This window comes from Ctenocephalides felis, unplaced genomic scaffold, assembly GCF_003426905.1.
Source record: "Ctenocephalides felis isolate EL2017-DRISC unplaced genomic scaffold, ASM342690v1 CF-g0.4_SCAFFOLD_01886, whole genome shotgun sequence".
NCBI lineage: Eukaryota > Metazoa > Arthropoda > Insecta > Siphonaptera > Pulicidae > Ctenocephalides > Ctenocephalides felis.
In genome coordinates, this window is record NW_020538040.1 from 93,238,712 (window position 1) to 93,254,050 (window position 15,339).

Below are 15,339 nucleotides of genomic sequence, written 5' to 3' on the forward strand. Positions count from 1 at the left end.
GAATGATACTGATTAGTTTTAGGTGAAAATCTACCGAGCCGTTTTCTTGTAATTAACTGTTGAAAAAAAAATTAAGCCGATTTTTATGGATTTTCTTTTGGCGATATATATCATGGTCTTATAGAACTTACTGAAATACTACAGCCTTAAGACAAGTAGTTTAAATTTAAAAATTTATCAAAGTTTAAGAAAATGAGTAGTTTTTTTGACGTTTGTTAAAATTAAAATTAGATGATTTACTTGGTATAATAATAGAGCGTTCGTTCGTTTTCAACGTTGTGTAATAAATCCTCGGAATACTTTTAATCACTCATAAATTAACTTATATTTTATTGATTAAGTCGATTATTTACACATATCGGGAAGTTCATGTAACTTGCCTCAAGGCAAAATACCAATACCAACTAGTTTCTATTTAATTTTGTATGAATTATTAATTTTAGTCTTTCATTGCTGTATTTTTGATTATGTTTTCCTAGATGTAGGCATGTTTTATGTGATTAAAATTAGTGATAGTATGGAATTCAGAATTGCTACAAAATATTTTGTAATATTTTTGTTTATCTTGTATAATTTATTAATTACAAAATAATATTTGAATACTATTCCACTCTATATTTATTCGAAAACAGTTTAAAGTACAATACCGTTAATATGTTCTGCTATATTTGTAAACTACATATTAGCTTTGCCATTAAAGTATTATTATCTTCAATGCGGGTATGTATAGTTTCTGATCTGGTTTGTAAAATTGCGATAACTCCGGCAAATTTGCAATTTAATAAATAAAAAACAAACGATATGTCCTTATGCTTTACTGCTAAAACTTACGTCTGAAAGATTTTAATTGCAGCAAGCAATGAAAAAAAGCTTTAAAAAGCGTCTATATTTTATTAAGATTTATTGTCAAATAAATAGATGTTTCCTTATTAAATACATGGCAGTTTTAGTGTTCCATGATCAAATTCCCAATTTTAATAAATACTGGAGCATTATCGTAGACCAATTCCATATTGGAAAATAAACTTTACACAGGTTTTCTTATTTTTGAATCATACCTGTAATTTATAATCTTTAACACCAGTTTCATTTGCAATACAATGTCATTTAGGATAGCCATATTTGAGAAAATTATTTTCATCTGCGTGGAAATAGTTCTGATTTTTCCATTTATTTTTGGCTTATAGTGGCATTAGTAATTTTTTATGTTCTGTTAGGCTGTTAGGTTTCACTCGGTTGTGTATATAATACTTTCGAAAAAAATATTCTAAATTAGTGGTGTTCAGGAGCTAAGCAAACATAATAATTTATACTTTGCAATCCATATTTTATCTAAAATGATTGTGTAGAAATGATGCATTAATATTGCAGTTTGCTTGAATAATACGAGTTTATTGTACAAGGGTAATTTGCTCACAATATTAGTGCTCGTTGAAACATACTATCAATTTGATAATTGATAGGTAATCATAAATTGAGTTTCTTTACTATTTCATACAACTCGACGTTAAAGGTTTTTAAAGTCTTTATTTTCAACCTATTTATTTTTACCATTTCATTATTAAAGATTTTTGTATATGATGAAATGACCTCCATATGTCTGAATCTGATTACGATGTATTATTATATTATTATTTGACTGACGGTGTTTCTTGAATAAATATACTCGATCTGATTCACACACAATTTATGACAAGTTACAATTTTATTGTTAAGAGTGAGAAGATGTACTGAACATGATAAAAATTTGATTATGTCATATATAAAACATAAGATGTGCTAGTTTTGAACACATTACTCTCATGGGAACTTGTTAAATGTCAGTTGAATTACATTTGTTAATGTTAATATTTGTAGTTTAAGTTTTCTTTAATAACGCTTTGTTGCTTTTTCATGTGTTGATTTTCAATTGATTGATTAATGATTGCATATTACCAGTATTATGGATATGTGTTTTATCATTTCTGTTCATGAAGATATAGTAAAAATAATTTTAAATCAAACGATATAGAAATACTTAAAATATTATTTGCAACTAAAACCATTTTACGTTTTATTTAATCTTATCACCATTTAATGGTATATTTTGCAAAAATGAGATGTTAGTTAATAATAGTAAATGTGTATATAGGGAATGAGTATTCTCAATCTCGATGTTATAAAATTATTATGGTAAAGCGGGGCACAAAGGTCCAATTTTACTTTTAGCAACTATGCCGTGAAAACCGAACCGACTACAACACAACAAATTATACATATTAAACAAATTATGGTTATTACATATACATATTAAACAAACTATGGTTATTAGAGTTCCCAATTAAATTTTTTGTTTATTAAAATTCATCATTGTAAAAATATGTTTTTTCTTACTATTTTTCAAAAATTTGTAATCTAGTCCTTTCTACCCCGTCTAAGGGACATCCAGGAGATAAAGAGATCCGCCACTATATTTTCAATTTTAAAAGTTTAATGATTAGGTTGAACAACAAAATTAAAAATCACAATCTAAATATGTATTTCCAAACATGATAAACAAAAAAAGCAACTCTTAATACTATCATAAATCTTGATTTGTTAGGCATTTATGTTTAATTTATCATAATCACACTCATTGTAGTTTGAAATACAATTATTACAAATAAAGTGAATACAACTTCTGTTTGCAATACATATTTTGTGGACACATTTTTTATAAAGATCTCACTGGATGATACAATTTTTGTATGGAACTTTGTCAGAAGTTTTATCATCGGAGTTGAAATAACTATTAATTCAATTTATCTTTTGTAAAATTGCTTCTTTTAACTTATTTTACATTTTTCTAGTTGACATATCATTACATTACATTTTCTAGTTTAGATGTCCCTTTTTACTCCAACCATATGTAAGATACTTTAGAGATTATTTAAAATAAACTGTTGAATCTAGCTTAAAAATAACAAATCATCGAAACAATTAAAAAATAACACATTAAAAAATTATATTTAGACCGTGCTCAAAAACAAAAAAAAATTTGTTACAAATTTGACAATTTGGTCGTGTAATTAGTGGTAGCGTAGTCGCCCAATTTAAGGGGGTTGTTCTTTTTTTATATTTTTTTGTTTCGGTTTTGAGATTTTTTGATATTATGAAAGCTAAAAACCTTAGAATTATTTAAAAAAAAAAAATCATCTCAATATCTATTTTTTTGAAGAAGTTATAGATATATATATATCTCTATACGTATGATCCTCTGAAAGCGTTTTTTTATCGTTCCGCGAGCTATTGTATGCCAGCTGCCTCTTTTTCATTATAATACATCATGCACATGACCTTTTTAATGTGTCAGCATCTTTGAAGACCATGGTGTATTTCGTACATTAAACTAAATGGTGTATTTAGTACATTATATTAAAAACTTTAAATACGTTTTTCTCAAATTGACTTTTTTCAATGCGGTGCCACAAATTAAAAAAAAACTACAAGTCGGATCGACTTGCATTTTTTTTAATTTGTTCACCACTGCAATACCTAGTCCCCCTACCTCAAACAACTTCATAACATTACGCAAAAAAATTTTGCAAACCTTCTCGTCCCAAAACAAAGGCCTTTTTGGACACTTTTTTTTTAAATAGCTGCCATTTTTTTCCTTCTTGCTTTTTTTCTTTCATTTTGGTAGGGGGACTGGATTCAAACTTTTTCTTCAACGTAGTTTCGTTTTTTTTTGTTTCAGGCGATGCGCAGCGGATTTATCTGTGGCACCGCAAACGAGATCGATTTTGCAATGCCCACTTTGGCGCCCCCTGGTTGAAAAATTACGGCGATAAAAATAAATAAAAAATTTCTTAATATTCTATGATTTTGTAATTTTTGTTTAAAAAAAACCGCATGTCTTTATAATAAATACATTTTGAGAAAAACAAAAACAAATACCTTGCATGTTTTGTAACAAAAAAAAGAACAACCCCCTTAAGGCGATGGCTGATTACACATTTTTGCCCTCTACTTTCAAATATTGTTATTAAAAAGAAATCAAATTTTACTGCAGACTTTTAAGTCCCGTTTTACCCTAAGTGTTCATAGATTGAAATAAAACATTTAATTAGAATTAGCTTTTGAGTATCAAATTTATTTATACACTTCATAAAATACATCTGCAAGTTATAACAATTTATCTATTTGCAAGCAATAAATACATTCTTTTCTACTATATAGAAGAAAATTTAAATGATTAAATAAAAATCAATTATACGGTGAAAGCAAAAATTAATTAAAACTTTCCAATTTCTTTTAAGGAATGACACAAGTAAAAAAATATCTTTATTCCCGCGAAAATTGTGCGATCAAAAGAAACTTTAGAAAAACTAAAATCATCATTAGCTATAAATAAAATTTTAAATCAGTTTGCCGAAAAAATGGCAAGAGGAGTGTGTATTCAGTTTGAATTCTTTGTAAAAGTTTTGAAAAAAGTAAGAGATAGATAATTATGATATTATAATATTTTTTGTGAGAAATATATACACTTTTTAAAGCGTCCCCAAACGAACCTGAAGACATGCTCTGCTTCTGGAAAAGATATTAAAAATTATTACCAAACCAATATTTTTTATTTTCCAATTTTTACCACATTTGAAGTTTCAGTCAATGTAAATACATACTAATAAATTCATCATTTTACATTACAGGCGGCGCTCTGCTGCATTTTATTCGTAGTGTGTATAAGGGCGCAGGTGAGGGAATGCCAAGGAAGTTCTAGGGGCTTGAAATACGTTTGGGGAGATGCACTTACAGATCCACCAGACTGCCTGGGACCAGATAATTTACCATATCCCGCGTAAGTTGTTATTTTATATTAGCATATATATTTCAATCATTTTAAAGGATCCGATGATTCAATATTTTATAGACGGACCTTTAGCATTGAACAACTTTTGCTATGACAATATCAATATTACGTATAAATGAATTAAAAAGCATTCTTTAAGTTATTATTATTTTTGATTTTACTAAAAATGTTAATCAAAAATTTACCATAACAAATATGTAATATTTTTATTTGCAAGTTTTTTATTTTTAATGCATAGGGTACCGAACTCTGTATCAGATATTTAAATGTCCTTTCTCAAAGTTTTTTACAAGAGTTTTACCGGTTGTGATCTATGCGTATATTCAAATATTTTTATGTCATAAACTTTTATCTCACTTATAATATGCAATATAAGTAAAGGATTTCATATCCTAAATGCCAGTTCAAAATCTAGCCTCGTTTTGCAAAATTATTTTTCGATATTATGATTTAAATTAACTGTTTTAAATAGAATAACATTTGCTGAGCATCGCAGGGCTTACTTTTGTATTCTGTACAAAACTGTGATAAATCATGTTAATATGTACTAACATTTTTAATCGTTTTATATACTTATTTAAATTCTCTAGTTAAAAATTATATACAGTTTTATTACAAAATTGTATTTTTAACTTCCCGTAGGGCAAGTTATAGTAATCGCAAAAAAATCGAAAATGAAAATTTTTATATATCTTTACGATTCAAAGGTTTCTGAACATTTTGGCATACCTTAGAAAAAATGGATGTATGTGTGTGTGTGTGTGTGTGTGTGTGTGTATGTATGTATGTATGTATGTATGTGCGTGTGTGTATGTATGTGCGGATACAAATTTTCGTCGACGATTTCGGGAACACGGATCAACCGATTTGAATAATTCAAAAAACATTCGATTCGTATTGATAAGGAGACGTGCTGATTAGTTTTTGGCGAAGGCAGGTCTAGCCGTTCCGAAGATACGGGGCAAAAAGTGCCGAAAACGGTAACTCAGTTTTTAAGAGAACGGAGCCGATTTGAATAATTCAAGAAGCATTTCACTTGTATTGACAAGATAAAGAATCGATAAAATTTTCATGAAGGTAGGTCTAGCGGTTTCGGAGATATGGAGGAAAAAGTAAAAAAATGAGCCATTTGGCGGTCAAAAATGATCATTAGACATATGCACATCAAATTATGAGATATTTTACAGCGATTTTAACAATAAGTATACATTTTGTTAACATTCCTATGGGTTCCGTACCAATGCTTATGCGTTAGACAGCGACGCGGCGCTTACGCGCTTTATATTTTGTCCCTATGCAGTTAAAGCAGTACGATTGCTTTGAAAAAAAGTTCAGATCTTTCACAATATGTCAAAATAAAGAAAAAAAAATTATTTTTTTCAAAAAAAAAAAAAAATTTATTATTTTTTTTTAAAAAAAAAAAAATTTCAAAAAGAAGTAATTTTTTGTCCAATCTATAGTTTCTCAAAAATCTTATTTTTTCAAAGTAATTTTTTTTCATAAATGTTAAAGGTTTTTAAAAAAATAATAATTTTTGGTACGGGAAGTTCCAGCAATTTGCCTTGAGGCACGATGCCTTAATTGCCTTAAGACAGAATTCCACTTACAACTAGTTAATATTTTACTTTTCTATTGTGTATCTATAATATTTAAAAAAAACTCAATTTAATAATTTTTGCCCATTGCTTAAGCTTGTTCCTTAAGCAACATTATAATTTTTATTATAATATACCATACAACAAAGCTGAAATAGTGAGAGGACCAAATTATAATTGAACTTGAATTCAAATGCATGCGTCAATAATTGTAATTATGATTATGAATTTTAGTTGTGTAAATGACATGTTTTTCAAGACTTAACAGAATTTCAAAAAAAAATAGGATTATATTCGTAAACGAAATAATTAGGTTCTCAGCAGCGATTTTCTATAATTTAAATTAGTTATAAATGATTGTAATGAATCATATTTTTGATTAATTCTTTTGAATTTCACGTGAAAGATTTAAAGAAAGATCTATTAATAAATAACAGTCATGTCCGACCGTTTGAAAGTTTTAACTTCTTTTACTCCAAATAAAGAGCAACATGTAGAATAAATGTTGATAGTCACAAATTAATAAAATAGTTGTTGCAATTTTATCAAAAAAAAACTTTTTATGCTCACGTATAAATTCGTACTATTTTTGCCAAATCGTTATAATAATGTAATAGTTTGACTAACAATAAGTATTAAAATCTTGCTGTGGATAACAGATTATTTGAACGAAGTACATAAACACATGTCTAAGAATGAACTCAACAATCTGAGATAGAAATCAACTCAACATTACGGATTTTTTAAAATACCTTCAATAGTTTGTTTTACAAAAATTAAAAATTTTGACTTGCTATATATAAGCAGGATAATTAAAAAACACATTTAATCAATTTGACGTAAAACAGTTTGATAAAAAATTATGTAGATTCATTAGCCTGACATCTATCTTACGGTATACATGGTAACATGGTAAATTAGTGGTGCATTTCATCGTCCTTTAAGGCAAATTGTTGGAACAGCGCGTACCGTAACCGTAATTTAAATTTTTTAAATGTTTTAAATTTTTTGAAAATGTTATTTTTTTTCGAAGCATAATAAGCGCCGCGTCGCAGTACATCGTGTAAACATTAGTATGAAACCCATAGAAATATAAATACAATTTGTACGAGTTATTAAAATCTCTATAAATTATCTCATAATTTGATATGCATAAATCTAATGACTATTTTTGAACGTCAAATGACATTTCTTTTTAACTTTTTTTATTGGATCTCTAAAACCGCTAGATCTGTCTTCCCAAAAATTTAATCAGTTCTTCATTTTGTCAGTACAATTAAAATCTTTTTTGAATTCTAATCGGACGCTCCGTTCTCTCAAATACTGAATTACCATTTTTGGCACTCATTGCCTCGTATCTTTGAAACTGCCTTTGCCAAAAACTAATCAGCACGATACGCCAATAATACAAATCAAAGGATTTTTGAATTATTCAAATCGATCCGTGTTCCCTAAATCATCGACAAAAATTTGTATCCGAACACACACACACAAACATACATTCATTTTTTCTAAGGTATGACAAAATGATCAGAAACCTCTGAAACGTAAAGTTATAAAAAAATATAAAGTTATATAAAAGATTTTTTTGCGATTACTATAACTTTCCCTACGGAAACAATGCATAGTATTAATGTAATCTAAAAATTTCTAAATTTTGATGTGTTTTTCAGTGCAGCAGTAGCGCGCGCCGCCCGCGGCTGGAGTTCTGGCGGCAATCGAAAGGGGCGAATGGGAACACTGCCCACGCTGGACCCGCACGTCACGCAGCGGGCGCTGCTGCGAGCGCATAAAGCCGCTGCCGAACAAGACCATTCCCCTTGGACAGGGCGGTCAAGTAAGAATTTTCTATAGTTTTAAAAGTCAACATCGGCATTTTTGATTGATTAGAGCCATCGTTTTACCGTTGCATTAAATGGTGCATTGTTACATAACAGCACTTACACAAAAGACATTGAAATATTTTTCCACACTTTTGTCTTCATCCGTTATCCCATGTTGTTTTTGTATATCATGATAATATCTAAGTAATAAGATCAAAATAACATTGAAAAAATAAAGTAATTACGTAGTCTACAAAAGTAAACTTTCTCAGAAATTATAATAATCCATTACTAATCCATTACTATATAATATTAACACATTAAAAAAGTGTTAAATCAATCTGTTTATCTCTTCTATTGATAATTTAACGGATGCCATCCAAAACAAGCAAATAATCTACTAACCGATCTCAAAGCACTACAATTTCACGTGCATGCTAATGTTATTTTAAATTGCCGTAAAACTTCCAGGTCTTCTGCAGTATCATTTTTACTATATCCTATGATTACCCATACATTCTACTTATGCCTATTGTAAATTTAATTGCTTCATTTATTATACCTCGATGTATTGAAATAGTCAATATGATCGTAATTATTTTATAGCATAATTACATTTACCGTACGGGTTCCTATTCTTAAATACAAAACAGTAAGCGCTGTTATAATATATTATTACCAGACACATATTTGACGCGTACATTTCAATCAAGTCCAGTCTCATTCGAATGATTTATAGTCGTTCTTTATGATTTTCTTATAACTATATCGTTACAAATGACACCGTGCAGTGAGGTAATCCGTCTTTAAATGAAACAACTTTATTTCACAGTTTTTATAATATCACACAAATTAAATCTTTTATGCAAATAAAGAATTCTGGTATGTTTTTCTTCTTAAACTTAAACTGATTGATAGAGCTAATTCAAATGTCCTTTATACTAAACATTTCTTTTTTTAATGTTTAAATATATTTAGTGTCAATGGCTTTTTTTAAATATGTAGGGGAGCAGGGGCTATATGCAAGGGGGGTAACTAGTAACAGGAATTTTTCAATAGGATCTTAAATGATATTAAAATATTTTTCTGTCTCGATTGGACATGTAAACCGTTCTGCATAAATTGTCACAGCTAGTGACGGTTTTCGTTATTATTATCGACTAATTTAAAATTTTATATATCTTATTGGGTTTCAAATTTATCAATAGTTGATAATGTATATCAATTTTTGTGAATGCTAAATTGTATAAATAATTATATTGATCAATGTAGCAAAATCACACTTGGTGTTAGTTGAAATAAAACCTTGGGGCTATACAAGAATTATATACAGATTCAAGTGAAGAATGTGGGCAAATGTAAATTATGTTACAGGGGACACTATATCTTTTGTTTGTACATATTATGATAATATTTGAAGTTTATGTTGATTTATGATAAAAATTTATATTATAGGAGACATTATATTTTTTTCTAATAATTATAATTTACGTTGATTTATGAAAAACTACTTAGAAACAAGTCAATTTTCGTTAAAATATGTAAAGAATAAATTATCGGGGGCATTATTCTCGTTTTTTGAAATGTCTTGGTAGATGTTACAACTAGTCCCAAATACGAGGTCAGTTGAAACACCGCACTTTTTACGGAAAATGATGAATTTTGAAATAATGAACAACAGTTGCAGAATTATTGATTGGAAGAAAAAAGTTGCTGTTACCATTGTTACAAGTTGCTGTCAGCAACTATCCATCTTCATTTCGTAGAAATATAATCAGTGGATTTCAAGATATATTAATTCGAAATAAAACTGCTACAGCCAGCACCTAGCTCCCTCAATATTAATATTCATCTGAGCAAGGAGTATAAAAGTACACTTTTAAAAAAATATAACAGTTTTAATATGTTTAGTGAAAATAAATTGATTGAAATAAAAAAATGTTAATATATTTTGATTTCTACATATCATACAAAATATTTAATTATATTACGGAAAATACTCATAGTCGTGCTATTTAAATTGAATGTTTTCTACAGAACTCTTGTTGGACGGTTTTGACTCGCCTTACAATTTACTAGTATCATTTCTATGGGATGTCTGTTTTATCAGAAGATGTGTTTTTAGAAGAGTGGGATATGACAGCATTATTTACTTGCTAATAGAGCCGGATATAGATAATACCCCACCTAATGATTATTATTTAGGGTCAATTACTAGAGTTGTTTCTTAATATTACATTAGTGTAGCTCGTACCAAATTTGATCAAACAAACGTTTTATTTCATTCTTGTCGAATGCAATTTGCGAATAGCAAAAATTGGCTCATGAGTACATTTTCAGTTATTCAAATATCGTATTCGTGAACGTGAACTAGGTTCTATTTACGAAAACGAATTCCGGCCACTTGACAAACAGGCAAAACTGTGTCAAAGAAAAGTGAACACAATGCCTTATATGAAGAGGCTACAAATGGTCGCAAATCACATGCCGGACTAACTTGTACATTGCGATGTTCGAATCGTATGAATCTACAATAATCTAGATTAACATCGTTTACAACCTTTTTATGACATGGTGGTCTGAAATGAGAAAGTCATTTGACCGGTATCACGTGTTTAAAAGCATTTACGTTTACGTACATTCGTCGTTTTATAATCGTGCTTTATGAAAACAGTGACTTGTTTATATGGCTTCTTTTTAATTCAGAACGTTTAAGTTAAATTTATGCACTCATTGCATTTCTTATTATATCACGATACGTCTCCATTCTTCGTATGTGTAAATGGAAAGCAGACTAATATCCTATATTTTACTATGTCAATTATGACTACTTATACGATTTATTATACTGCACATACGTATTATTAAACTTATTAAACTATTTAGTATGTTTATTAACTTTACCGTAAATGAATATAGTGTATTGAGGAGCTTTAAGGTCCGCGGATAAAAGATTATCTCAAAAACAAGTAAAGTTAAGAATTTTGTAAGAATAATATTTGAAAACAAAGGGGAAAAGATGTGTAATCAGCCATCACCTTGATTCTAACAGTGTTGCTATCGGGAAATGAACGACAATGTTTGAAAATCGATAGCAAAAGTATTTTCTTTCGTTGTTAGTTTTTTTGGTTGTGAACACTGTTGCTTAGTTTACGAGATCTTAATATAATTTTTAAGTATACATTATTTAATTGTTTTATAAGATGTATTGTTAATTTTAAGTTAGATTCAACAAGTTTTATAAAAGCTCACACCTGTGTAAGATAAAAAGGATCAACGTAAAAAATAGCAAATGTAAATGTAAATTAAGTTGATAAAAGCAATTTTACAAGGTATAAATTAAATTAATAGTTATTCCAACTTTGCTGATGAATATTCCTGAGTTGGTCTTTCATACCTCTGATTGTTAAATTCTTTACAATTTTTTTTTAATTTTCGGTGTGAGAAGATGCATTATCTAATGACGAAAGCTTTAAGTGTAAGATATTATTTTAAAAAGCATATTTGCAAACGCGAAGAAAATTTCTAACATCCACTGTTTGAATACAAGTTGGGCGATCGTGGCCTTGTGATAGAAGTGTTACTAAAAAGCAAGCTACATTTTACAACAAATGCCAATACATATTTTATAATGAGATTAGTTATTTTCATTTACCAATTGTATAAATTATAATTGGTAAAATGATATACCATAGGGGGAAGTCCCGCAACGCCGGACAGTACCTAATACCGGACACTCTATTTAACACGTATTGTTTAAGCGAGTATAAATCTTTTTATATCAAAATAGAGGTGAAAGGGACGCGGGGGGCACACAGGTGCAGGATCATACGCCAAGACTCACCTACGACGCACACGGCCACGGCGGGAGCAACCCTTTGCTGTTTTAGGCGCAAAATCACGGCGTCACCTAAATATCAATTGAAGTAATTCTACTGTTTTTATGCATTTATATTTGAATGACATTTAATGATAAAAGTAGTACTTGATTGTTATCCGTAAAATGGTGAAATATTATTAGATATTTTAAACAATTTTAGTAGGCCCCACTAAATGAACGAACATGTCTGTCCCTTAGCGCCGGACAGTAGACATATTGATATTTCTTGTTAGAATTGACGTAATTTATTTTAATTATTTAATTTTGTTCTGTGTGAGTTCTAAAGGCCACTACATGCCCCCATTTTTTGTATTTCCTAGTCAAAGAATGGAAATCTTATGATGAATGCTCCAGCTGAGAGCATCGGTGTGGCTCAGCCGAAAGGGTGGATGAATAGTGATTTTTTTTTGCATTATCTAAGAATATTTGTCAAACACACATGTGCAGACACTCCAGAGTGTGGAGATGGCTACATATGTGTTCAATGCTGGTTATTTTGAAATGTCCGATACTAGGTGCCACTTTGTAAAATCATATTTTGTTACCAAAGTTGATTGATAGTATTAATTATTTTTCAGCATGAGTTGCATTTTTGTTAATTTAGTTTGATTTCTAACTTTGTTATCTAACATAAGTCATAATTTAATAAACATTTCGTAAAATATTTTTTGATTTATTTATAATTAACCTTAGGTGCCCGTCACTCGGGGACTTCCCCCTATATATATACTATTCCGAACAATATAATAATACATACTATTACTAATACGAAATTTTGATGTGTAGATTAGTTAATTGAACTATGTGTTTTCAATCAAAAATTAATGTATGTTAACTAGTATGCGAAATTTTTGACAAGATTAAAAATCATCTAGCAGAATTTATATTAGATTATACTTCTGCATATCTATTGTAAACTTCAATGAATTAATGCCAGTAAGATAATCATACAACACATTTATTTTACAAACATTGTTATTTGCTATAAAAGTACAATATTTTTTAGATAAACGAACATATTTTTATATTGGATCTCTTAGTTTTTCTAGGCTTAGCTTAAAAATATTTTAGGTAATTTATGTTTGTACATATAATTCTACGTAATGCTACCGCATGTAGCACGCGACCTCTGGCTTTTCCTTCGACCTCGGCATCCGTTGAGCTACTCAACACGTATCCTCTAGTAGCATTCTTGCTTACCTGATAATGTGAAATATTTACAATCATTACACGGAAGAATGCTAAAGAAATGTTCGGATGTTCGGATGTCTCATGCGCATTATTAGTCATTAACGAGCGGTCTATTTAGCGTCTGCCGCCGCGAGGATGACTGAATGGCCATTGTCCCAGTTACGCGACCGCTGACTCTGACACTGGCCGCGATCGAGCCAGGTCGACAGCTGGACTCGAACTTACTTGCGCATTGGTAACCCTTAACACCGAATGGGTCATTGTTTAGGGTTCCGTACTGGAATGATTCAAAATTTTTTAAACACAATTTATAAATTAGTGGGGTGTATGGCATCGTGCCTTAAGGCAAATTGCTGAAACTTCCCGTACCGTAACGAAATGTTCGAGGATTATTAAATGTTTCCAAATAATTTTTTATGAATATTGTACAATTGTCCAATATTTATAAGAATTATATAAACTGAATTGCAAAGTTAAAATTATTTGTTAGAAGTATATTAGAACTTTAGTAAAAATTAAAAATAAAATCTGAATTATTTTTGCCAAAAAAAAATTTACAACAGATTTTTTTCCAAAATCAATTATTTTGTTAAAACAAGCAGAGAGTTCTTTGAATCATTTAAATCGGACGCTTAGTTCTCTCAAAAACTGATATTTTTTGCACATTTAGCTCTGTATCTTCGAAATGGCTGGGCCTGCTTTTGCCAAAAACTAATCATCTCTTATCCTAATCCTTACAAATTGAATGTTTTTTAAATCATTCAAATCGGATGCCCCGATCTCTCAAAAACTCGATTTCTATCTTCTGCACTCTTTGCTTTTTATCTCCGTAACTACTGGACCTGCCTTTGCCAAAAACATCTCCCTATCAATGGGAATCGAATGTTTTTTGAACCATTCAAATCGGTTGATCCGTGCGCCCGAAAACGTAACTAGAAATTTGTATCCATACATACATACACACACACACATCCATTTTTCCTGAGGTATGCCAAAATGTTCAGAAACCTTCAAAACGTCGAGAAATGCAAAAATTTTCAATTTCGATTTTTTGACGATTACAATAACTTACCCTAAGAAGTTAATTATACAATAACAAGTCTGTGGTCTCTAGAGATATATTTTAAATTAAAAGTTTATATTGTCATTCAAAAATTATTTTAAATTTATTTTAAATAGATTTTGAAGTTATTTGTAATTGCATTTGCAGACCAATAAGTAGTAATTGACGTAAAAGATAAAAAAATGCTAATCATGAGTCTGACTTCCATGCATAGCATAAATCAGGTACCTGTTCTATTGTATCACAAATGTATAAATTAGAAATGAAAAGATAATTATAGCGTATTTAATCTTTATTACAATTTTAGTATGCTACTTAATAACAATTATGCCAACAACTTTTTTAAAAGCGTTTGCTGTTACGGTTTCGTGTTTCATCTATTTTATATAATTGCTTATAATTTTATGTAAATTTAAGTATTGGGTGATTATTTTCATTAATTATAGAGTTTCCATAATTTATTTTCAAAATCATTTATGTAGAAATAATCATGAAAGATGTTAAGATAGGGCTTGGCACAAAGGTCCAGTTTGACTATGAGAACATTATATTGTGAAAAGAAAACCAAACCAATTATATCACAGCAAATAACACATATCAAACAACTATCTGACTGTGTTCAGTAAAACTTCCTGCTAATCTATGATTGTTGTAAATATGTTTTGATTGCTGTTTTTCAAAAAATTGTCACCTGGTTCTTTCCTTAGCCGGGGTAAAATAGGACGGCCAGAAGGCAAACAGGTCCTATGTCATATTCTTAATTTTAAAGGAATTCTACGAAATAATAGCTACATTATTCAATCACAATATGAATTTCATAGATACATTTTTTACAGAGATTTTTTTTATTTCTTTTATTCACGATTATATTTACAACTGTCCAGTTCAGGACATTTAGTAAATTTGTTGTATACTATAGTGACATGTTGGAAAAACAACTCAATAGTTGTAAAAATTTC

At 29.4% G+C, this 15,339-nt stretch overlaps 1 protein-coding gene across 1 annotated transcript in view; it reads left to right on the forward strand.

The window, feature by feature from the left end:
* Positions 1-15,339, forward strand: part of LOC113377961 — a 50,682-nt gene that overhangs the window by 20,490 nt on the left and 14,853 nt on the right. Inside the window, exons 2-4 of the mRNA XM_026618434.1 lie at positions 4,668-4,816; positions 8,097-8,223; positions 13,314-13,334. Coding sequence (XP_026474219.1) covers positions 4,668-4,816; positions 8,097-8,223; positions 13,314-13,334 — 297 coding nt within the window. The remainder of the gene's footprint in view (positions 1-4,667; positions 4,817-8,096; positions 8,224-13,313; positions 13,335-15,339) is intronic.